General features: G+C 42.7%; 1 protein-coding gene across 1 annotated transcript in view; it reads right to left on the bottom strand.

Moving 5' to 3' along the window:
• COL23A1 (collagen type XXIII alpha 1 chain) overlaps positions 1-26,148 on the bottom strand; it is a 190,985-nt gene that overhangs the window by 41,122 nt on the left and 123,715 nt on the right. The window contains exons 3-5 of the mRNA XM_074916332.1: positions 12,328-12,372; positions 4,498-4,505; positions 531-557 (exon numbers count right to left, since the gene is read on the bottom strand). Coding sequence (XP_074772433.1) covers positions 531-557; positions 4,498-4,505; positions 12,328-12,372 — 80 coding nt within the window. The remainder of the gene's footprint in view (positions 1-530; positions 558-4,497; positions 4,506-12,327; positions 12,373-26,148) is intronic.

Below are 26,148 nucleotides of genomic sequence, written 5' to 3'. Positions count from 1 at the left end.
AAGACACCTCCCTCTAACACAGAAACACTTCTGGGGTGCCCATGGGGAAGGGCAGCGACTCCAGAACTACCCTTCCTCCTCCTCTTCCAAATCTCTGCAAAATCCTTGCTGACAGGCTCAGCAGGACACCCCTGCTCCCAGAGATGGGCAAATGAGGACCCATCTCAACACCTGAAGCTCTTTTACTGGCATCCCCAAACTTGGCCACCTACAGCTGTGAGCGGGACAAACCCTAAAGCCTTCACTAACCTTGCAGTCCAGTGAACTCTTAGGCAAGAGCGTGAATAATACCATGAAATGGCTCAAGTATTTCAGCCCCATAAACATTCATGGAGAATATTGCACATGCTCCTTAGTTTTAAGACTAAATCCCTCAAAAGCTATCACTGATGAAGAAGGAGAGAAGAAGGGGAGAAAAAAAAAAAAGAAAAAAGAAACAGGCAAAGAAAATCGAGTCCCATGGAAAAGATGGAGAGGACCATGGAGTGCAGATTAGAAGAGAATAAAAATAAAAGGAATAGCAGAGTTACCGGGTAACCGTCGCGTCCTGACTGCCCCTGTGGTGGGGGAACAAGTGAGATAACAAATCAGTCAATTCACCCGTAGCAGCATGACAACACATAGCAGGCAGGAGACGGGGCCATCGGCTCCCCAGACAACCCCAGGACTAAACTTTCTTCAGAGAAACCCCCTCAGGGCAATTTTCCTATCAGAAAGGCCACACATACAGCATATTTTCCCCAGATTTTGATCTTGTGCTTCTCTTTAGCTACTTACCAAGGCTTTTGCCAGCTCACACCCATCTCTGCTGCCCGTGCTCAGCCCCTGCTGCCCCCAAGCCAGGGATGTGCATGGTACCCACTAGGTCCTGGCCATAAACCTGCCCTGGGACGTGGGCACCGAGAGCTACGGGAACACCCGGGCGCTGGGGAGAGGCCGGGGAGGCTGTGACACTGCTGAGCCAGCAGCCAGGACACCCCCAGGAGTGATCACTGAGCTTCAAACTCCTGTTTTTTTCATTCTATTTTTTTCTCCCCCTCTTTTTTTAAACTTGATTCAATGAAGGTTTTCCCCCTCTTAGATCCACAAACTTCCTCGCAGGATGCAGCTCTCCCAGCTCAACTCTAAGCTTTGCTTTAGTTTGCAATGAAGCAAAAAGAAAAGCCGCGGGGAAGGACCTTACTGAAGTTACCAGCAACACCTGCAAGATCAGCGGAATAAACCACAACCCATACAGGATATTTCACCTTTTCTACTCTCCTTAGGAAGGGGGGTGTCCCAAAGGCATTTAGAGCTCTAGCTGCCATTAAACATACCGTGAGCTACAGCAGAGGAGCCTGCTGCAAGCCAGACATAAGGCAGATTCCTGGGAAGGAGCTGTTAAGTATTAGCTGGTACACAAGTAGGCAGTAAAGTGTGTGTCTGGTACAGCAATGTCATCTGCTACCATGAACATAGGTTATGTCAGCATGCTGCCGATACACAGTCAGATTCATACATTTCTTACGGCATGAAATAGCTCTGGCAGCCCCCTTCATGCCATGGACGGGGGTCTCCCGTCTTCCTAAGTGCCCCTGCAGCTTTTAATGCCTCCTGCAGCACTACAGATCCATCCAGAAACAACACCGACTTCAACAGCCACCTATTTAACAAATTAGTCTTGGGATAAAGTGTACAGTGAGATTTTTATGGAGACGTATGGCACTGGAGCACACACAGATAAACAGGAAACACTTGTAACTCCCAGCCCTCGCTCGCTGGTGAGTTCGCCAGCCAGCATGCTAATACATAAAGTGTTTGTTAATATCTGGGACTGTAAATGTTTAATTACAGTCTGTGGTAAGTCTATCCTTCAATTGTAGAAATTTCCTACCCAGCATGTGATTTTAATACCCTCCGAAACAGAGGTTTTATAGCACATCTGAGCAGAATACCCCTTACTCACAGACAGGATGATAAATCATCCAACAGCCACAAATCCTGTACCACAAATTCTAATAATTTCATATACACAACTAGCTTATGACAGCCAAAAAATAAAATACCAGAACAACTGCTACTAGGGAACAACAGAATGAGGATACAGTTTTAGCAGAATGCGATGCTGTGCATGTAAGATGTAATCAATTCCTTATGGACAAAATCAAAAACCAGAAGAAACTAATAGAGTTAAATACAGTACTGTTGAAATAAAATAATATTGTGGTTCTGTGGGTTCTAGAACTTTTATTATATATTATGTTTAAAGAAGTTTCTGGCAAATACTGCTTATGCTAAAAATGCAGTATTTTTTTTTTTTTTTAAAAAACAAACTAAACCAGGAGTTGCCTTTTAAAGAAGGGCAAGGACAGGGCGGGGAGGGGGGGGGAAAGTCTTGTTTGTGTTAAATCTCCCCTGTGCTCCGTTTGCAATTCAGTCGTGCCGTGGGAACCAGGAAATGAAACCAACTAGAGACAAAGAAAAATTAATAGTGCACCATATGTTGCCTACGTCGAATCGCATACAATAAAAGTGAACAGACAGCACACGTGAGGAAGCGTAACCCAGGCGGCTGCGGGTGGGCTGATAACAGCCTCTGAGCAGGAGCAGAGCTGAAACAGTTAAATAAATCCAGTTTAAATAAACCAGAGGACTTTAATCAAGAGGAACACGTCCCTTAAAAGATGTATATATGGAATTTTAAATAGGCAGTACGGTCTTCATTTGTAACCTGCCACAGAGTGACAGTTTTGGTGCTTGTTTTAGTAATTAAGCCAAACTGCATGAATTGCTGAGAGGAAAAAAATAAAAATTAAAAAAAAATCACCAGGCAGAAGCCCTGTGGGGACTGGCTCTACACCCAAAAGGGCTCCCCAGGCACACGTGCCTGTGCTCAGGCTCAGCGGATGCTCTCCACGCCCTGGGGATGCTGCCCCGTGAGCGCGGGCGACGCGGGATGTGCCGAAACAGGCGATGAGCCGCGCTGCCGGGCAGCGGCGTTGAGCTCCGGGCACGGCAGGTGGAAATCCACCTCCCAACGGTGCCCCCGCAGACAATGCCCGAGTCACTAATATTTCAAAAACCCACATAGTCGCTTTTATCGTGTGGGTTGGAGAGGCTGCATTGCAGTTTTTAATTAAAGAATATTTACAGTAAAACGACTGTATTGACAGACTACATTTCTGAACACAAGTTGACTAGAAAAATTCCTTTGTTTGCATTTCTTGAGCCAGAGTCTTGGATTTATTACTAATGCTGGGCACAACTCAGAGTAAATTCATTCTGATCTCCTGTAAGGATGGTTAAGCTGAAGCCGTTAAGTCTTAACTTTTCTCAGTTTGCTCCTTCAAAACACCGCCAAATAATAATTTTGTTGAAACTCCTCTTAAGTCTTTACCTTAAAAAAAATGAACTTGAACGAGAAGCAAAAATTCAAAGGGCTGAAAGCCAGTCACTAAACACGCAGGCAGCACTGCTGATCCCAGACGAACCAAAGCCATGGTGCTGTGGCAGCCCCCATGCCTCACATGCATTTCCTTGTCACCTTTTGGCTTTTAACCAGATTTACAAAACTGGAAATTAATCAGCCCAGGAACAGTCAGCAAATGTATTTTTCCCAAAACAATCCCTTTTCAACCCAGTGAGGCTCCACAGGAAGAGAATGACGTGAAGAAATGTCTCTTAGTGCAACGATGGAGAAAGAACACGTGCCTGCAAACAGCCTGTGCCTCTCCTCCTCCTTTGCAGGAAGAAAGGTAGAAAACCAGAAGCACCTAATGCCCATAATTTCTTTTTTAACGATCCCTCAGCAACTTGGAGGGCACAAATGAAACGCTGTTTTCTCACTCCAAAACCAGCAGGAGAACATCGGATTTGGACGTGGTGGTGGCACCGCCAAAGGCACGTCTGAACATTTGGAAGGAGGAGTTGACACATTTTCAACTATTACCCCTTCAAACAACAAATTCCCCATAAATTTTCCGGTTGCATTGGTAGGAATGCTCGTTATTCTCCCCAGGACTTCAAAGAGAGAAGCAAGCAGGCTAAGGCTTTCCCTCTAGCCCCCCTCATGAGGCTACCAAACCCATATTAAATGATGGAAACACAACAGATAAGAAAAGCAAGACAGAGTTTTAGAACTAAAAAACCCACTGAAATGTTAAAATATTAGTACAGCACTCTTTCTGCTAAATAGAAGCAGACTAAAGAATTCTTTAAAAGGAAAACTCTTTTTTGCTGAATATTTTCTGGGTTTAAAATTACTGGAAGTCCCTTAGGGCAGCAAGCTAAACATTTTAAATTCCCCCCCGCCCCCCCATTTGTCTACTATCATAAAAAAAAAACCCACCAAACCCACACCAAAACTAAAACCCCCAGCAGCATCTGGTACCAATTTTGCTTCCAGACACACCTCTACCAAAAAATGCTGTGCTTTTGCAATGACACCAAAAGGCAGGGGAGGGGGGGAAGGGGAAGCCTTAACTTTGTTGATCCAACAGTAAAATCCACGATACTTACTGCAGGTCCTGGAAAACAAAAGAAAAACAAAGAAAAAAAGTCACTTAATTACAAAGAAAAAGTATAATCTGATAAAGCAGCACATAGCAGGAACAGAAAACAGAATGATTTAGTGATTTTCAGTTCATTTCCAGTGGAATGACTTTCCAGATACACTTAACACCATCTGCATCGTCCTGTTGTGAGACCACCTCACCCGTGCTGCCGGCACAGCAATACTTGCAGGGGGTGTCAAACCACCTTTTCCCCATCTTTTCCCTAGTGTGATTCTGTTCTCTCTCCCCTCATGAGACCCCGGGCATGTCACAAGCCATCACCTACGTTCAGGGCCTGGAGTATCACATGCAACTACAAATCAGTGCCAGCAAAAACCAGACAGACACAGTTGGAATTTTATGAGCGAAAAAGTGCATTTTCACCATGGAGCTTATTTTTATCCAGGTTATGCAAGAGGAGCTGGAGATACACTTGCAGAAGCCAAAGGAGCAGTGCTGGGGGCACCTGGCAAGGGTGTTGCTACAGCTGCCAGAGATCCCAAATGCCTCTGTCATTTGGATCCCATCCCTCCCCGACCTCAAAACACGTCACACAACCCTGGCGTCCTGCATCACCTCCACACGGCCCCTGCTCGAGGGCTTTGCTATGCTCAGAGGCAGCCGGTGGCTGATGCACGGTGCCTTTGATCCAGGGGAAAAACCCATCACATCTACAATAGGCTTTGGGTACCAGTGCCACAGTTCTAAGCTGTGATTAATGGCAGGAAAAAAAAAAAAAAATCCCCCTACATCCCCCTGCAGTGCAGGGCTCTGCTGTCTGCCACACTGATTGCTGCAGCTTTCCCACCACTCGCCCAGGCTGGTGCTACGCAGAGGTGAACACCGAGCTCCTAATCTAATGCAATCCACATTTCACTCCCATTCGTGAGGCAGCCTATAGCTCTCTGTTTGGGGCTTCTTCATGCTCCATTTCCTGCCTGATCAAAACCAGAAACTAATCACAATTATAAAAGAAAAAATGTGGGAAAATTAAAAATGGAGGGGGGGGGGAAATCAGTTTGGTTCATCATTCAAGAATATAAAACAAGAAGCATATTTCAAGCTAATGCATTTAGAAGGTTTTAAAATTAGAGCATTGAAAAGTGGAATGACAAACCCCAAGAAAAGCCTAAGAACGAGGACTGAAAGCAAGTAATGACGGGCAGTGCCTGCTGCCAAGAATTAGCCCATTAACCTGTGTTCATCAGCTTAACGTGGGCAGCTCCACACACACAGCTGTGGCCAAGCACCTGGCCAGCACGGAGGCGAGGAGACAACCTCCAAATCTCCCTCCATGCCCCAAAACCTCTGTTATTTAGTGCTAAAATTCACACAGGCTCTTAAGCTCACTTTCCTTGGTTTAATTTCTTATGAATACAGAAGCCAGTGGCTCTATGCCAAGTTATTAACTGAGAATCATAAACCTGATTTATTAACTCACGCCAAGCTACCCACAAAAGCCCTTTTGTAGAAAAGTCAAAACTAAATCTCAAATAAGGAGCGATCAGGAAGTTATTTTAATATAGGATTTCAATCATGTACCAATTATAATCTCCTTGGAATTCATTGCCTTTTTCCTTTTCTCAGCTACTGTTTTCTCCCAACATGTGCAGGCAAGTGCTCTTTTAAAATACTTTCTTCTCAAATACAGGAATCAAAGATGGATGGGGGGGGTCTCTACATGCAACGTAGGATGCTCTCCATCCGCATCAGTGGAGTTACACTAATCTTTAGCTGCACTGTTGGCCAAACAGGGCTAGGTAAATCTTCATTAAAGGTACCAAGTCAAACCTATTGAACTGATCTTTTCTCCTAGGAACAGCGTAAGTTTCTGGCTTGCTGAACGTGTTTTTCAAAAGCCTAGCCACAAGACACTTGTTTCCTATGGAAGAAAGTCAAATATTTTGCAAGCCAACAATAAATAAAGAAGTTAATCGTGTACTCAGGCGCTGCCCCCCCACCCGGCCATCTCCTTGATGTGGGTACATTGCACAAGAGACATGCTCTTTTCAGAGAAATTTGCTAGAATTTACTGCTAATAATTTTGACTAGTGAGAATCAGTTTGAGAGCTCGAAAGGAAGAATGAAACCACTTGGAAATTCTTCTTGTAATGAATAAAAGTTGGAAACAGTCTTTGTGTATTTAAAACAACCTACAAATGAACTTGGGGGCTTATTTCAGAAGGAAGAAGAGAAAGACAAAATAACCTTCAAATACATAGGTTTTGGCTTACAATTTGCCGTAAACAAGGGAAAGGTGCTATGCTTTCCCATGATCTGCAGCACACGTTACTGCTGTACTGCTGGGACTGAGCAACTAGTACCTGAGCCTGCAAGGACATGGAGGTATTTGGAAACACAAAGGAATTCCTTAGGAACATGAACAGTTGTGCTAGTGGGAGGTGAAAATAGAAACTCATTAAAAATAAATGACCCAGATTTCCTGACTAACTAACATTAATGTTATTTTGTATATCCAAAGACCTTGCAGGTCACAGCAGCATCATCCCTGGCAGTACACAAACATATAGGAAATGACAGGTCACAGTCATTTATTTCCAAGTATTTCTCCATCTTAGGAGCTTTGGGATAAGCTACCATTTCTGTTTAATCTGTAAATCATTTATCACGCAAGCTTTCCTGCCATAACAGGAGAGAGAACTGCCAGGTGGGGGAAACAAAACCAGCCAGACCCTTCCAACAGCTCAGGAAGAGTCAGAGGGGACTTTGTGGCTGCCCCTCATGGGCAAAGGAGCACACACACATCTGTAGCCACGAGAAGATGTAAAAAAATGATAATTTAAAAAATGTGTATACATAAATATCTATATAAAAACATATGTACGCATACTTATACACACACAATATGTACACGCATACACACAGTTCTTAATCCTGGATGCTATAGGGGGTGTAACTACGTCATGGGCAACAAGGAAGGACAACTGCTACAGTCATAAGAAATCACGGAGACTGGCTCTACATCAGCCTGAAAAACAGTATTTGTCACTGCCTGTTGACCTCAGCACTGGTGTTCACGAGGCATATGCTCTCCTAGCAGACAGGCTTGTTATTGATACCAAATGTGGGACAGATTAGATTTTTGCCTAAAGTTCAGTAGAAGCCAAAGCAGTCCTTGGACACTAGGGTACATGTATGCAACTTATGAGAAATATGGGGAGCAATGAAAATCACCAAATAAATACAAAGTTCTGCCCGATTTACCCCCACGTGCACGCACACGTGCTTACTGAGTAACAACAACTGTATATTTACACTTGTCCACACAACCACATGAGCAAGGGGGTTGAAAGGGTCTTAATGTGTAAAATATAGTGTTTAAGTACACATAGGACTGTGAGAGAAATAACGTTTCCCTGCATAGAAATTGCTTTGGTTTTGTTCCTTAAAAAGAGCTTTAGATTCTTCCCTGTTCCAAATCAGCATACATCTGTAAACAGAATAGCTGTAAGGAAAAAAAAAAAAAAAATAATCAAAAAAACAAAAAAGCTTTGAATCAAAAACTTTGTTAGAAGTTCAAATTGAAGAAACAGTTGTAGCGTAATGTAAATTTGGAAACCAAAAGTCATGGGGGGGTGGGGCAGAAGACTTTTATCCCATTTCAACAATTTCAAAATATTTCCCCTACAAGTGTTTTTGAAATGGAAAAATTTTGTAAACAGAACTTTTACTGCCAGAAACAGCAATTTTGCCAAGTCAAGATTTTCCAGTGAAATCAAAAAATGCCCTTCTAGGCCTACCTGCAAGGGCAATTTTGTGCCTAAAATGGCCAACATTTATTCCCTCCTCCTGAAGCAGGCGATGCAAATAGGCGCTACCCAACGCCGCAGTGATCAGCTTTGGGTGTTTGTGTCCAGCACCAGCTCTTGCTTCACGTGAGGAGAGCAGAGACACATTCAGAGACTTCCCAGACTTAACATTTCACCTGTATTTTCTCCTGTTTTTTCTTGAAGGATTTTGTGGTTCAGATCAGTTTTTGGATCAATCTCCAAGCCAGAAGAAAGCAGCAGGCCATTGCGAGAGACACGAGCATCACCTCCCACCATCTCATTGTACAGGGGGTTTGAACTCTTATTTCAACCAACTAAATTCCCCAATCCTGGATCTGATTCGTCCGTTCTTCAGGAACACCCTGGTATGGATCGATCTTTACAATAATAAACATTAAGCCCTGGGAGGGCTGCGCATCCGTATCCCATCCCGCTCACGCAGCACCAGCTGGCAGCAAGAGGGGAAGCAAAACCTCTCAGGTCCCCTGCTAAAATCCACGTTATTTCACAAACGCTCACTACAACTGCGTCCTCACTGGGACACATCACGTTAAAAAAATAAGCTGACATGACATTAAACGTGATTTTGCCTTTGGCATGGGAAGAGAACTGTATCTGAGCCATGCAGGCTGGCTGTCAGGACCAGCCACAACAGCTAGTGCTGCAAAACCTTCTTCCCGCTTCACACTTGGAGAAGGTGGCAAATCCCATGGAAGGTTGTAATGAAAATGTGTTTTTCTTTTTATACACCAACTGTTTCCAGGGGTGGGTGGGGATGGGTCTTCAAAGCTATGCTTGCTTTTCCAGCTGTGCAAGAAACTCCTGAAGCTCATGTGCAGGAATAAGGATGATGGGACCTGTGTGCTGGTCCTGGCAGGATGGGAGCAGAGTGCCCAAGGGCCAGCTCAGGACTGACACCTCCTCAAGGAGGCTGCTGGTGTGAATTTCCTGGCCTCGTGGTAGGCACAGCAGAGTAAATTGGTTTTTAAAAGTAACCTCTTCCACACTGACAGCACTCAGGTGACTGTCCCTACAGTGAGTCCATCCCTGGGACCAGCTCTAGGACATGGGTGCTGCTCCCCTGCTGCAGTGGCGACTCCCATGGGGTCAGATGACAGAGAGAGTAAATAAAACGGGTCAGATGGAGCCCTTTGACTCAGTTACTCCCTGGTTTGTTCAACTGGGCTGACAGCAGCAGAAATGCTCTCCCAGGGTACCTGGTCTTTATGTTTGAGGTCAGGGAAGAGATGACAGTGGGGACAACTGTGCCACCACGGGAAGCTTGAGCCACCACCGGAGATGCGAAGCACAAGGAAATGCTGGGGTTTAGCACAGCCTCCCTTGTTGTCTTTACGCTTCTCAGCAAAAAAATACACTAAGCCAAGCCCAGAGGTACAGCCCCAGCAGGACGCACCACCTGCCCTTGGCAGCTCCCCACGGGGAAATTAGGAGGGAGCAACAGTGCTTCACCCCCACATTTTGGTATGTGCTTTTTGAAGCACATGCAGCCAGGCTTGTCCCGTTTCTAAACCATCTGAAATGGTTAACTTTTCTCCTAGAAATGGTTTAAAATAAATCTTTTATGGTATGGTGTCTTTCTATGGTAGATAGCAGTTGTCTCAGCATGGTTTCAGGATGATGAATTCTTGGTTTAGAGAAACAGAGCTGTTGAATTTTTTTTTTTTTTAATTACATGAATCCATCATGGCAAAAGAAAAAAGTAAAATTTAGTCTTGGTTTAAATCAACAGGAGGGTGCAATTGAAAAGGGACAGAAAGATCTCTTAAAAGTTTCTCTGTTTCTAAGATATATATGTTGAAAGTTTCAATATGAATCAGAAAAAGTTTTTCAGCATGACCCATTTCAACAATTGCCAGAAAAAGTGCTCTGCTTGGCAGGGCTGAGACCAGTGCTGAGCCTTCTGGCTCTACAGCAGCATTTGTCTGGAAGCTGTAAAGCCATAACCACACAGGGTCCCTGGGGATGGACACTATCGTGCTACACAAACAAAGTTTTATTCACATTTATCAGCTGTAGCGAAGGAACAAGGACCTGGTTTATGTGTGGTCAGGTTCTCAAACAAATAGAGAAATATATATTCAAGCTATCTATGAAAACAAACATCTGGCAGCTTGGCCAAAACCAATATACAGAGGGATGTCTGCTCTCTGCAGTGCAGCGGAGCGATCCGCAGGGGCTGCGTTGCATTACACGGATTTAACTGGTGTGCCCCATGGAGCATGTCTGTGCATGCATTTGTGTGCACGTGGCCAGCTGCTGTATTCTCCACAATTGCAAAAAACTTTAAAAAAAAGATCATCAGTGGTTATTAATGATTGATTTTTTTTTTTTTTCTTTTATAACGCTTGTTTTCCTGCTGGTCGTGCATTGATTCCCTGGCAGCTTTTCAATGCATCAGGGGGATGCTCAAGTGACACTTGTGGGCATGCTGCAGCATGAGGGCAAACATCACTCTTCAGAAGCTCTCACATGAAAGAGGAAGAAAGGAGCAAAGGGCAAGGGCATACTCAAAGTCATTGCTACTTCCCAGGTTTTTGTATGGGCTAGAGACACATCTCAGACAACATTTACATAAATGCCTGCATATAAAAGACAAATTCATCAGCTGACCTCATCACCTGCCCTTGGTTGAACACTGTACTCCACTGTGTTCCTTAAAGCCCCTAGTAATATTAAAAAAACCCAACCAACCAACCAAAAAAATCAAAGCTACCTGGTGACTATTCCTACAGCCCAGCTGCTAGGAAAATGGGGTTTAATGAAGCTGTCTGGGATCCATCACCACCTGCACAAGTGTAGAACCCATCTCTTGGTCATGAGTAATCCCTGATGCTTCAGGATAAAAATCTCAGAAAACACATAATGCACTGTGAAATAGCATCAGTGGAAGAGAGAAGGGAAATGCCTGCCTGCCCTCCATGGAGATCAGTCCATGGTTCACAGCACAAATCCCCTGATTTCCTTTCCCCAGAGTTAAAGATATTGGTGATTGGAAAGTTATGCTGCCCTTTTGAAAACTCAGCCATGTATTTGCTATAGCAACAGGCAGCAGAGAAAGAGCCTCCTCACTAAATAAAAATCTCCCTTGTCCCCATTCATTCTGTCAACATTCAAGAACCTAAGAGCTGAGAAGCACAAAATTTCATCTGCTGCTTTCTGACATGCAGAGGCAGTTGCAAACTCTGTGTGGCTTTCTAGGTACATTCCTGTCTGTTTTCCTTAGAAAGAGCAATGCTAACCATGTCTCTCCCTTCTCCAACAGTACTTCAGATCTAACAGCAGAACTTCAACAGCTCTTCTCCCCAGCTGAAACGGGATCGGTGCTTTCCCATTTCACAAGACTGGAAAAAAAAAACCAACCCGCTAGATACCAAAATGACAGAGGCACATAATTAAAGCAAACAGTTAGCTCAAATAAAAATTCCCAGCGAGGCCAGTCTGCGGTTTCACCCGGTCCGAGGGCACACGGAGTGCTCAGGGGATGTGCCCAAGGCTGGTGGCTGAGGTTTGGTTATCCCCAACCCTGCAGTGCAGACACCACCCACCACATGTGTGGGACCAGCAAGCAATGTAGGACACATCCCCACGCAGGGAACAAGCCAGTGCCCACCTCCCATCTAGCATGGCTATGAGGTTTCTATATTTTTGTATTTTTGTGCTAATTCACAGTCCCATTTCACTGTTGGATGAGATAACAATGGGTCTGAATGGTACACGGGAGAAATGGAAGGACAGATAAAATATGCAAGATGAGTGGGTGTTCTGAATTGAATTTTCTTCTGTTTAGTTTTTGGGGTTTGGGGGTTTTTGGTTTGTTTGGGTGTTGGGTTTTGGTTTATTTTTTATAAAAACCTTAGTATCCAGCATGCAGGGATGTGGGAAGCCCCCATCTTGCAGCCTGCTGGATGAAGATGACCAGCGTTATCGAAAGGCTCCCATCCAGCCCCAGTGACACCACTAGGGAAAGGAAAGGTGATGCTTACCGGGTTCTCCACGCCGGCCGGGCTTCCCCCGCCTCCCCGGAGGGCCTGTGGAAAGCAGAGAGCAGAGGGTTAGCAATGCCCCCAATGCCCCACGGGCAGTAAGTTCAGGAGGAGACACCCCCCCTCATCCTCCTCTTCAGATCCAGACCACCTTGTGTCTTCCCCCCTTTCCCAACTACCAAAAAGATAGTAGGCTGCACATCTTAAATACCACTTCTTTCACAAAAGATAACATTTTCATGAAAAAGCCAAGGCCAGGCTCTCAGGCTAGCTGGGAAGCAGGTTATAAAGTCATTGGTGTTGCCCACATAACATAGGGAACAAGGTCTTAAATGCTCCAAAAATTCTGGCAATAACTCTGCAGAGTGGCTGGCAGCTCTGCACAGTCCATGCAAAGAGCTGTCACAGTCTTGTAAATCATAATATTTAAAGTACTGAAGTGAGGAACAGAAACCCCTTGCTACTAATCGTTATCTGAGTCAGAAAAAGATTTTGTGCAGGCTGATAACACAGCCTCCATCTGATCATACGTTTATAATTTCAGATATAAAACTTGCTCGTATCCTTACCCTTCTGGGTAGCAATGGCAAAGAGATTGATAAAATATCAGTCAATGACAAAAAAAAAAAAAAAAGGCATTTAAACAATAAACCCTGATGCAGAACACTGCTCCAGCACATGCTGAGCATCCAGGTCCCTGACAAAGCCATAATAATGCTGTGTCCTTCGTGCTGTTGGCTGATGTGCTGCAGCCTCTTGGCTGGAGCAAGGCTTCCCTGCCCAGGAGCTGGCAGCATCCACGCTCCTGCAACACCCCTGTTGCCAGATGGGGACAAAAAGTCACTTTTTGTAGCCTTCTGCAGCAGCTCAGCTGACTCTGGAGGAGCATTTGCTGGGTGACAGCAATGTTAACACAGAAAAGCAAGACTTTGCTTTTTATCTGTGAAACTACACTGCTCCCTCTTCTTTCTACTGCTTTCTTTTTTAGATTTAAGGGAAAAGGATGATAAACCAAGATTGTTAAATATTTCTTTCTGCCCTCCTATCAAGATTTCCCCTGCTGCATAAACATTTCTGTGTCCAGATGTGTAACTGAGTCTTCAGCCATGGCCTGGAGTTCTTCTCTTTAAAGTTGGGATGGGCGGTAGGGCAGTGCCTGTCCCCAGCAGACACCCCTGCCCTCGCAGGTCGGGCGGCAGCAAGAGCTCCAACCCCTCTCCCTCCTCTCACTATGGGGATGGCAACTTGCAGCCAGAAGCCCAGGGTAGAAAACATCTATCACAGCTCCCTAAGCAACGTGCTCGCCAAAAAAACCCCCAAAATAACAACATCCAATGAAAAAAAAAACCCCACATATTTTCAGCCTCCTTAGTTCTTCAAACCAAGTAGATGATTATACCACACTGCACCCAGGAGGAACGTTTACTCCCTCCAGCCTGAATTCAAGCTGCTTTGGAGGGAAACCACAACCCTGATGAAGCACCCTTTCCAACCTGAGACCAGACATGACAGTGATTAAAGCTAATCTACCTGTACCACTCTCTTGGCTAATTGTGGTCTGAGCCCTGGACAGAGCCTGAGCCTCTGGGCCCCCTCTGAGCCCCCGGGCTGTGGGGGGCTGCTTTAGCCTTGCTTCATCCTTCGGTGTCTTTTGATAGACTCCTCCTGGATGCAGTTAATCTAGGGTGCCCCAGTAATGATTCTACTCCACCTCTTCTGCTAGCAATGCTGAGAAAGCCCCGGGTTTCTTAGGGAGGAGGAAATATCCTAATGAAGCTGTAGGAGACCGAGGCCAAGTTTTTAAACAAGTGACTAATGAGTTGGTAGCGATGCTTTCAGGCAATTTAGAGAAGGGCTGATACTGAAGGGTGAGTGCAAGGAGCTCCCACATAAAGCTCATGTTGGTGCCTTTCAACTGAGGATGAGAGAAACCTGCAACAAACCAAAGATTCTGTTTAAAAATAAACTTAATACTGATTTTTGTCTTTTTTTTAAGTTTAAGGGATTTCTTTTAATCCTACACATCAAAGGGAAAAACTATTACCTACACTGGAACAGGCTGCCCAGAAAAGTGGTAGATACCCCTACCCCTGGCAACATTCAAGGTGAGGTTGGACGGGGCTCTGAACAACCTGATCTAGCTGATCATCCCTGCTCATTGCAGGGGGATTGGATTAAATGGCCTTCAATGTTCCCTTCCAGCCCAAACCATTCTACGATTCTGTGATCCTGTAATTCTCTCCCTACAGTCTTCAAGGATATCTGCAAGATAGGTGCAGCACATGGAATTACAAGTATAGCATACTTGTGGCAACCGTGAGATAAATCAAAGCGGAGAGAGAAAAAACCCCAACCAAACATATTCTCAGCTGTTCTATTTGCTGTTTTTATCTGAAAGCAATTTAATAAAAAAAAATTCTTTTGGAAACAACATCTAGAATCCTGGTGTCATATGGAATTCCAGCTGAATATAGAAACATTTCTGAAGAGAGAAAATTTTAGTGGGGATTAAAAGGAAGAATATCACACCCAGTATCCACTTTGGGGAAGACTTGCAAGTTGCAATCCTGTGATGCAGATGTGGGTGAGCGGAAGGACAGAGACCTCCCGCTCCCCTCAGCGAGACAACAGCACGCAGGAGTAACCCAGGAGTCGTTAACTCCATCTGCAACCTCGCCCCGTGCAGATGTGATTAAGTCCATGATCTCCATGAGTGGAAATTATTATTTTAGCAATTTCTAGCCTGTGCTGGGGAGTCAACTTTGGATACTGCTAAAAGAGCTGGGCATAAAGTGAATCCATATTACACCTCTTGTTTCCAACCCCTCTAAGAGACTACAAAGGAAATGAAGGAGGCCTGGGAATTTGTTTGAAGATAAATGTTCACTGTAAACTGTTACCTAATGACTTCATCTCCTAAAACCTTGCAGTTTGATGCTTGTTCAATATAATTAAGATTTATGTTGCATTAATGTCAATTGGGTAATAGCTGAGCCTTTTCTTCTAACCATGCCAGCTCCGCTATATCAGTTCTGGGAGTTCTTTATTTACATTGTTAGGAGAGACAGTTTTGGAGAGGAGAAGGAATACAAAGCATAAACCAGTCTATTTTTAAACAACTTGTCACATTCAAGCTAAACAGCCTTAATCCAGGGCATAATATGCAATTTCTGACAACACTAAGCTTTCCAAAAAATTGATAGATTTAGTAACCCAAAGACAAAGGAAGAGAATGAAATATATTGATATTTGGAAACATTATGAGGGAGAGCTGATGGGTGCATGTAAAGAATAGCTACTCAGAAACAAGGTAAAAAGTTCACCGTAAAGAGACTCAATTGACTTTGCTTATGTCATCTACTGTGGGCAAGGAAATGAAATATTAAAAAGCAACATAACTTTATAGTTCACGTAAAATACTGACAAAAGCCAAAACACCATGTACTTGTCCACAGTGCAGTACACTACCCTTGTTCGAACTAGTTTACCCATTGCAAATTATAAAATTGTAAATCAGGCTGCTCGGTGAACACTGTCATCCATCAGTACCAGGAAAACATGTCTATGGCACTACGTGTGCTTAACATCTTTTCACCCCATGTAATTAAATCAAATCTGGTCCTTCACCCGTGTTCCCAGGCTTGGGAGGCTCTGTCACTGCCTCCTGTCCCTTCAGCTTGATGGGCAAATCACTGCCTGCCTTCTTGTTAGGTGTAATAAAGTAAAATCAACGTTCATCAAGGATAAAGTGAGTTTAAAATGCCAGCAAGAAAGAGAGCCTGTTATCACAGCCCAGCAAAACCTCACTTGGCGATAAGCTGGTGCTTTTTGAATGCGAAGCACATTTTAAATGTGAAGCCCATTTTTACCCAGGAACTTGTGGCACCAGAATGGCTTTATCTTTTCACTTACACCTCTCCTATAAGCACTCTATATATGACAACTTACATACAGACATAATCACCATAAATCTGTGCCCATCTCTTTCTTCAAGCTCTGTGCTACTAAGGCTCTCAGGGACTTTTTGGGGAGTATGTTGATAAAAAGAAGTAGTTGAGAACAACATTCAGGTAAAAACCTTAGCCAAGTGAAATGAAGACCTATCTTACTGGATACCATTAAATCAGAGGATTTTCTTCTCTTGCAAGTGTGACACAGCGAGATAATCACGTTGTGACCTCAATCATGAATGTTGAACTTACTTTTAGGCCCTTATTTTGTAGATTAACTCATATCTAACTCATCATGCTCTAAGATGGGATTAAGTTTTACACCATTTTGGAGGGTCTACCTGCTCATGTGCTTGCACTTTTTTTTTTTTCCCCCCTATGAGCTTGAAATGGTTTAAATTCTGTTTCCCCTTCTTCACTTTCAGCATTTTTCAAGTTGCCTTCAATACAGCCGCATTTTTTCAGTTAAAAATGAGTTGACCAGAAGAATAGCTTGAACAAATTGCTTGGTTCAGCCGCTCTCAGAAAAGTGGATTTCTTTTTTTTTTTTTTTTTCATATGGCTTCACTTAGAAGGAAGGAGAACTTTGCAGCACTGTACCGCAGGGTCTGGTATTGAGCACGAGGAAACTGCAGCCCCGGTCTAGCTGGCTGTTCCTGCACAAAGGCCAATTTACTTTCTTGTTCCCTGGGGAAAAGGTTTATGGTTCATGGGCAGAAGTCAGATCCTGCGATGCTTGCTCAGCTGATACTCATCAGGTATTCAAGTTGGGCTGCAGGCTCCGAGACTGCAGATCTAAGATTAAACAGTTTTGGGTCACAACACTTTGCATGAACCTTTTTGGCTTTGGATTCCAACGGACCCAAAGATTCAAAGCAAATACCAGACACAGATTGAAAACATGCAGCACCTACGATCTACAGAAGTTTTCCAAATAAAACAAAAAAATAATATCTAGATTCATTTCAAATTTGGCCTAAGTGTCCCAAAAGCTATCTGAAATCCTGAGCTACGTTTTATGTTAGTAGAAAAGCCACCCAGAAAGCAAACTCTGGTTGTTAGCTGAGGAAAACTTGTAGTTCAATACGTGATCCAGTTGCTTTCAAGATACAGAAAAAGCAATAGATTGTTTTCCTTCTTATACCTCCACACAGCAGGGATGCACACAAGCATCCTCCTCATAATGTGTTGGGGAGCTCTGCTCAACGTCGGGGAAGAAAACTCCTGCTCCAGGAACCAAACTGGAATATTGCTGTTAGTACTGGAATAATAAAGGGGCAGCATTTAAGGTATGTTTTGTCTAAAGCACCTCAGGACCTCAGCACCAAAGGTGCCTCAAACTCTCCTTTACCTACAGCTGAGCTAAAATGAGGGGTTATCCAGTGAGAGAATGGGATGGGGCACACACAGAGTCTTAAACCATCTGAACAAGGTGCAGCAGAGCAAAGCCAAGTCCCAAATGGATCATTCACCAGCTCCAATGAAACCTTCACACATGGTATATTAGCTCAAGATGGCACAACTTGTCAAGACCAGAGACAACTTTAGAATGTTTAGGAATTTTTTCTTAATTGTACCCAACTGAGGCCCCTCTTCCCCTGGGTGGATGCTTGTTACAAAAGTTCAAAAAATTCAAGCTCATTCAAAGAGTGAAATGATACACACACTGAAATCACAGCACTAATTACACTGTTTTAAACAACTGAGATGATGCCACTTGCTCAGTACTCTGGATTTCTCCCCTTTAAATTATTTCTTCTTTTATTTTTTTTTTCCCCCACACCCAGAGACAGTTTCTTCAAACAGTCAAGTGCATACAGCTCTTTTGTTTTAGTCACCAGGGCACAAAGATAAACTGAATTTGAGATGTAAATTAAGAACTGACTGGAATAAAGCCACAATTGCACTTACATCAAACATGGGATTTTTCCCCTCTTGTTATGGCTGGTCTTACTCAGGCCATTTCCAGATAATGTACTGGCACAGCTGCAGCACAGTGCAGGGCAGGAGCAGATGTAGGCAGTATACCCTTCTCTATTTTTAAAACAAGAGGATGCATATTTTGGCAGCTGTGGAGGCTGCTCTATGCAAGGTAGAAAACTTTTCATTGCAGATTTCAGTTTCCCACATCTGCACCGAGACAGATGCTTCAATATGAGTCCTGGACGGAGATGGTAACTGAAAATCTATCAGAAAGTAAGCATCTATGCACAATCACGTACACATATTCAGTCTCGTGTTTCTTTATGAGAACTGTGACCATCTCTGTGCATCATACCCATATGCTCCTATTCACTTAAAGAAAGGTTAAAAAAAACTAAGACACAGTCTCTTCCTTTCAGAGTCTTACTGTTTAGGCAAGCCAGGCAGAGTTTCATCAATGTGAATCTAGAAAATCCTTTTTCTAATACGGATACCAGCTAGAAAACCATATAGTGATAGAGCTAAGGAACAGAAGTGTTGCCAAACTCACACTAAAGTCCTGCAGTAGCATTTGACTGAAATTCATCACCCTTATAGTATCTTCAGCACTAGGTAACTTAAAGCGTCACTGTCTGAAAAGATGAGCAAATACCCTCAAATTCTGCTTTCTCAGAAAGTATTTGTAATGAAAAGATGAGCAAATACCCTCAAATTCTGCTTTCTCAGAAAGTATTTGTAATGAAAAGATGAGCAAATACCCTCAAATTCTGCTTTCTCAGAAAGTATCTGTAAATCAGGCTTTTTCCTGCTCAATTGCTAACACAAAGTCACCTGCAGGAAGAAGCAAACAGTGCCCAGCAACCAAGTTGCAAGGAATTATTCAGCAGATGGAGATGAGCATTGCCTTACTCGAGTCACTAAATTTGCCCCCATGAAACACCACCCTGTTTACAGAGGAGCACATGCACACATTGGGAGTGCCTCTACAGCGTGAGATAGTTGTGTACTTCTTGCAAAAATTAGATAATTTTCTTTTTTTCCAAGAACTGCAAGTCTATAAGGTAAGCAAGATAATGAATCACTTACTACTTCCTTTGGTTTTCAGTTACAATCTCACATTTAAACAAGTTTGACATGTTGGATTACAAAATCTCTCGTGAAACATTCAGCACTGACACAAAGTACTTGGGTTTTGATGAATTGCATTTTTGGAGCACGGAAGTACTCGAAGTTAATGCGTATTATCTACAATCAGAACTAGCCATTCCACATCCAGGATCTCACAGCAAAAAAATTAAAATACTCTTTGCCATTTTCAGTATTATTCAATATGCAAAAATTGTAAGAGAAAAGAAAACATCAAGTCAAGACTTTGAGAGCAGTTGAATAATACCATTTCTCATGTATCCAGAAAAGATCCCAGTAACCATAGAGAGAAGCATACATTACAGGAGGAAGAATCACATAGTTAGTATTTAAATGTTATTCTTGCACAAGCACATTTGTGGACATAGTCCATGGTTAATGCCCATTTTGGCAGGATTTTCCACCCTCATTGTTTCTCAGCTTCTTAAAGAGGAGAGCACAAGCTGCCATGTGCAAACCATAAAGCATCTGAGGGATGGGGCCAAGCCCATCCTAAAGGCAAGCCCACAACCATCACGCTGATATCACCAACAGATTTCGCTTCCATGTTACAAATCAACTTTAACATAAAAATCAAAGTTTTCCTGTTTCAAAACTTATCCAACACTGCACTGTTAAACATCACAATTTCAGTGTCTTTAAAAAAGCTGTTAAATTCTTCCTCCTGTGGTCTTCAAAAGAAACATTTCTCTCCTGTTTAATCCTCTCTCCCCAACCCCTCCAAGTTTTCTGAAGGCAGAAGGCATTTCCTCCAACTCTTTAAGAACTACCTTCTTTTCTACACATTGTCCCACAAGCAACATCATCTTTATAACGAGAGAAGATCAGGACTAGCCTGTCAAACAAACATCAAGTCAGCTTCTGGAGCTGTTTCTCTTCCCATTACCCTTGACCAGGGCTCCACGATTCCACACGGTTCAAAAAACAGAGCAAAAGTATATCTTAGCAAAACAAAACCTACACATCAAAATCCCTTCCATGTGGGATATATATGGGGAGAAAGTGCCACAGCTGGGGATATTTTCTTCTATGTGACAGCACCAGCAAGTTACCACCAGCACAGGCATGTCCCAGCAGATACTGCAGATCCAGGGAAACTGGAGAGCACAACATCAGGGATTTAAGTTTTGCTCTGAACTGACTGTAGCAGCCATTTGGTGTTTGTGTGCTCCTGGCTAAGTTCAGCATAAACAAACAACAATTACTGATTTTGAAAACCTAATGTTGGTTTAGCTTTAAAAAAGCCTGCGGTCTCCAGTAATCCAACCAGGCAACGAGCAATAAGCTATCATTTACAAAGCCTTGTAAAATGTTAGTAAAGGCTATACAACACAAATTAATCGTATTTTATCACAATGACCGCAGCGTTCAACAAATAAACATCTTTAAACTACTGACAGTAACAAGGCTGGCTCTTTCAAAATAATTTTACCCGCTGTAAAATATCCAGTGAAACTATCACACTGCCTTCAACAGAGTTAAGTGATGGAAGATGGGCACAGGTGATCCTCCTCCCAAACACTCAAAATTGGCGTGATTTCATACCTCCCTAGATTATCCAACAAGAGGTCCATCTAAGAAAGTAGACCATCTGCAAGCAACCAGTTGCTGACACAAGATAGGAAAAAAAAAAAAAAAAAAAGAAAGAGAAAAAGTTCTCTCTCGCATACCGAGTGACTCTTCTCTGGGCATAGCTGTTTAAGGGCCACCTTGAGCAGGGATGGGGCATACAGCTTTGGGACACTCCATCTCACCCAGCACCCTGATACATGAACGTGTGCAGGTATCTCTGAAGCCAAACAACTCAAGGCTGATGGTTTTTGGAGAGGGTTTTGCAAGATGAACTACACTGCAGCACAAACTAGCAGAGTGGATGATTACTGACCGTGTGTTATTCAATTTACTGTTTGTGCCAGTCATAACACACACAAGACAAATGATCTTTTTGACAATGTAATTTAATTTAAAGGAGACATGATTCAGCCATCAGGAACTCCACTCTAAATGTGTCAGTGGAACAATGTTGGGAGAGGTACTCTGAGCAATGCTGTTAAAATGCCACTCAGCACATAGGAAAGGGCTGTTATTAACATTATTGTGACCTTGCAGAGACTGGCATTTGTCTAAGGACGGTGGCAACAGATGCAAAATGATGCTGTTCACTGACAGGAAAAAAAAGTCTTTTAACTAGCCATTGGTGGGGTGGAAGAGCAACCAGAAGAAACACAGGTAACAGCCCCATGTGAATTGAGTGGATAATTTAACACCTTCAGAAGACAGATTAGGTGACTTCAAGAATTTTTCCCATTTTCTCTGCACACAAGATCTTATGCTGTGCTTATCACATCAATGCACCTAAACTCTTTAAACCTGTAGTTATTTTTTTAGGTAGGAAAAAAGCTCAATAACAATGTAAACTTCTAGATACAATTCATACACGCTTCAAACATCCTCATTTTTAGTTTCTGTTAAAATAAACAATTTTTAAAACAAATCCTCTGCTTTGCCCAGTGACACTGGGGTTGCTCTGAGATTTCTCTGGGTACCAGCTAAGACAGTCACCATCACAGGAAAGCACACAACCACAGGGCCACGTGTTTTTTCTCCTCCCTTCCGCTAATGCATCTGCATTAAATCTTACAGGAACTTAGGCTCTAGCCGTACATTTACAGCACAAATAAAATTCTTTAGAAATTATATCCTTTTGTGAAAGATCAAGTGCACAACAGTGTATTTGAGAGATACAACCCATGCCTAGCAGTGTGTAGGAAGTATTCCACCTTTTCCATAGCCAGAGAGATTCCCTTCTTGGTAATTTGACCTTTTTTCCTAAAGTGTGAAAATCTTTAAGTTTGAATTCCACTGGGTCACAACATTTTGTAGTTATTATAAACATTCCTCCATCCTCCCAATAATGTACAAGTGGCATTGTATGGAGGAGAAACTGGACAGCTGAAAAAAAAAAAAAATCAACTGCCCGACGTATACTAGCTTCTGGTTATCTCCTGTATTTAGGAGCATCCAAAGTCCTTAGAAACCTTTACTTCAGTCACAATTTGGTATTATCTGCCTTGTCCCAAATAAAGCTCTTCCCTGAGGAAGATCTGATGTCAAAAGACTTAGTCATGGCTAATGCTCCACCAAGGCTCAGCTCTGGATGGGGTCTCCAGGTCAGGCTGTGGTGGTCTCTTGGGCAGCCGTTGGGAAGAGATTTCACACAGTGGCAGCATGATCCAGGGAAAGCATGGAGAGCAAGGATGAAGAGCACAGTAAAAGAAGTAGGAGAAAAAGAATAAGAGAAAAAAAAAAGAACAAAATAAATCAAAAGCCAATTACATCGATGGCCAAAACCAGAGTCTTCAGGTATATTAAAGTATCCCCATACATCATGCTGGACTAGCCTTGCAAGGAGGTGTTATCTACTTGAGATATATCCTGGAGGATTGGAGATGAGAAGTAGAGAGTCTCAGCCTCGTGGAGCTTCCCACATGAGGGTTGAAATTATAATGGAAAAAAATGTCCAATAAAATGATTTCACTCCCAGAGCAGCAGAAACAATGTACTTTGTTCTCACAAATTGGGACCAGGTAGGTTGGCACAAGGTCTTTGGCAAAGAAACAATTTAGCCTCAAATTTGAGACCAGAGCAATAGCATTAGATCACTTATTCAGACTTAAGTTGTGAGCAGCTGTTTGGCTTTTATTTCACACAAAAGCTTACACTGTAAAAGGAATTCCTGGCCCATATTCAAATGCTATATTTGCTCGTAAGCAGTGTTTCTCATTTTAGTCCTGATAATGCAATGAAATCTGTGATGAAAAATTTTTACAGAAGAGATGCAGAGGAAAACAAGTATTTCTTTTTTAAAGACTTTGGGTTTGTTGCGTGTTGAAATGCAATATTTAGACCTTGAGTTTTCACCATGCTGAGGATTTAATCACCAAACTTCTCATTTTAACTGAGCATATAATTAAAGGTACAATCATCTCTCCCTGACGACCCTGGGCAAACACCAGATTTGCTGTGTGTAAACAGTTTGCTTTCCCACTCATCTGATATCTCTCCAACAAAGGAATATGTGAATTTTTATGGAAAATATAGTTTCCATTATATAGACAGAACCAGCATGTGCTATAGTCATATTCACTCCATAGAAAGAATACGGTGTTTCCTGTAGCAAGTGTGAATGATCAAAACAATATAATCCTTTTTACTGTTGTGTATCTGACCTACATGGCACAGCTTCCAGAAGAAATATGCTGAGGCAGTCACAGTTCAAAACTAGATGAGGTCTAAACTGCCACACTTATAAGCTCTGATAAATAAAAGCAATTAATGACTCATTTCAGAGCAGCATTTCTCTCTCCGTTTAAAGAATTAGGCTTCAGCCATAATGTTAATCTGTGTCACATCTGAAACCAATTAACAAGCAGGATCGCAATGGCTAACAAAAAGATATTGATAAAAAAAAATTAAGAATAGATTAAAATCAAAGACCACCAGCACACTTTGAGGCTAGGTGCAGACAACAATTGCACAAGTTTCTGGGCACCCCAGAGATTAACTACAACTGGCCTCAGAAGGCAAGACAACTCAAATCTAAGACACCTGGCCAGAGACACATGAAACCTCCCTTCGGTCATGCCCAGCCCTAGGTGACCAGGCTGCAGAGATCAGAGTTGGGGTGAAGGAGAGCTCGCTGCAGGCTGGGAGCGTGGATGCTAAGTATATGGTTAGCAATGAGACTGAGTATAAAACAGCTGTAGGAAGACCAGGAGAGGAAAAAAAAGGTATATCAGCACATATGAAAACATAGTTGAGATAACCAGAAAGCATGCTGACATTTCTTTGGCACATACCATGCCTTGGAGGTGTTGGCACAAGGTGAGGAACAGGCACAATTAATGAAATGGCACAAGCCAACACTCATGAAAGTTGCAACGGCAAACTCTTACAGCCCCTTTGTACCATGTTTTGGGCCTGCTCTGGCCCAGAACTCAGAGGCAATGGTTGTTTTTATTCAAGTGCGAAGAGGGGATGATATATTGCTCACACATCTGGGGAATGTTTCGGTAACAACTTTATTTTAGACTGAAGTCTTATCCTGGGCCAACGTGTTGCACCAAGCTGCTTCCAAGTGCGTGGCTCAGCCGACGGCTTTCAACATGCAAGCTATACTGTGGAGCTCTGCAAGTGCATATTAAACTTATGAATTACCAAAATGACCACCGTAATTCGTTTAACCATGTTCATTTGCTTACTTGATGCATCTTATTTGATGAATAGTTGGTTTCCTTTGGCTGTGTAATGATCACCAGTCTTGCAAACAGCCATAATGAAGTGACTGACTTTGCTCAGCTGCTTCTTCTGGATGCTTAATTCATTACCAGTCAAATGCATCTTTCAGAGGTACTTAGACAGTTTTCAGCTCCAAAGTTTCAGTTGTCTATAAAGCAATAGGTCTATAAATCTTTTTATGTGACAGCTAAACTCATTCTTTCCCTTTTTAAAGTAAAAAAAGCAGGATCAATAGGATAGAAAGGCAGAGAAGGAGATACACAGTGTTGGGGTTTTTTTTAATAGTGAAAAGCATCTCAAAAGATCAAATAGGAAATTTAAATTATTTCTGACAATCCCAAAGGTGCAACTTTTTACCTCCAGATACTTGAATTCCTATCATCTGTGCATTTTAGAGATCAGCTAAACAAATGCTGGATTGCCAGTTTAACTTACCAAACAATATCCAGGAAAGGTTCAAAGGTTTAGCGGAGATGAGGTATTGTTCTTTAAACATTGAGATAAGATGAAAAGAAAGAGGCAATTATTCTGAGCAAAGCTATCCAATATGTTACTAAGTTTGGATACTACCATCAGTTTCCACTTGTATTTTAAAGTGTCCAAGTTTGAGAAAAACGGTGCAAAATACGGTGGAAGAAGGAAACAAGGCCAGAGAAATATGAAAGAGTAACACAAAAAGCATCCGACTTTTTTTTGTTTCGGTGTTAAGGACAAGTGCAGTGCTGGCATCACATGTGGGAGAAACGGTGCATCCTTGTGGCACAGTAACAAAAGATTTGCAAAACAGAATCAACATGTAAGATATCACACTTCCCAAATACGTCAATTTGAGGCTTGATTGAACCATTTTATCGAGACATTTTGTCCATAGACCACTATGGACAAAAATCATACACTCCAGGTACTGCAGAAAGACTTGCTAACTCTCCAAGTCTACCCTGGTTTTGAAAGGCAATAAAAAAAGGCAGGTCTCTCCCCAGAGTGGGGCAGTTGGGTCTGCCTTCATCTTTCATAGATTAATATATGATGCCTATTGCTGCGTCTTGCCAAGTTTTTAACTAAAATCAGACCTGGATTTGAGATGCAACACAATAAGCCGAATCCTGCTTTCAATTTTGTTTTCTGGATTCCAGGATACACTTTAAAACTATTGATATATTGGATGTAATTTCACCTGAGGATCTAAGAGTACTTCAAGTAGAAACCTTGAGAGTCCTCCATGAATATAGATATATTTTCATGTGCTAGGACTCATGGAAAATAAGGAGGTGATTGGTGACAGCCAACATGGCTTCACTAAGGGCAAATTGTGCCTGAAGAATTTGGTGGTCACCTACAACAGGGTTACAGCATTGGTTGATAAGGAAAGAGCAACTGACGTCATCTACCTGGACTTGTACAAAGCTTTTGACACTGCTCTGCATGACATCCTTGTCTCTAAATTGGAGACACATGAATTTGACAGATGGACCACTGGGTGGAGAAGGAACTGGCTGGATGGTCA

This window comes from Athene noctua, chromosome 12 (assembly GCF_965140245.1).
Source record: "Athene noctua chromosome 12, bAthNoc1.hap1.1, whole genome shotgun sequence".
Lineage (NCBI taxonomy): Eukaryota > Metazoa > Chordata > Aves > Strigiformes > Strigidae > Athene > Athene noctua.
Note: the sequence above shows the minus strand (reverse complement) of the source record. Positions and strands in the feature narration are given on the sequence as shown.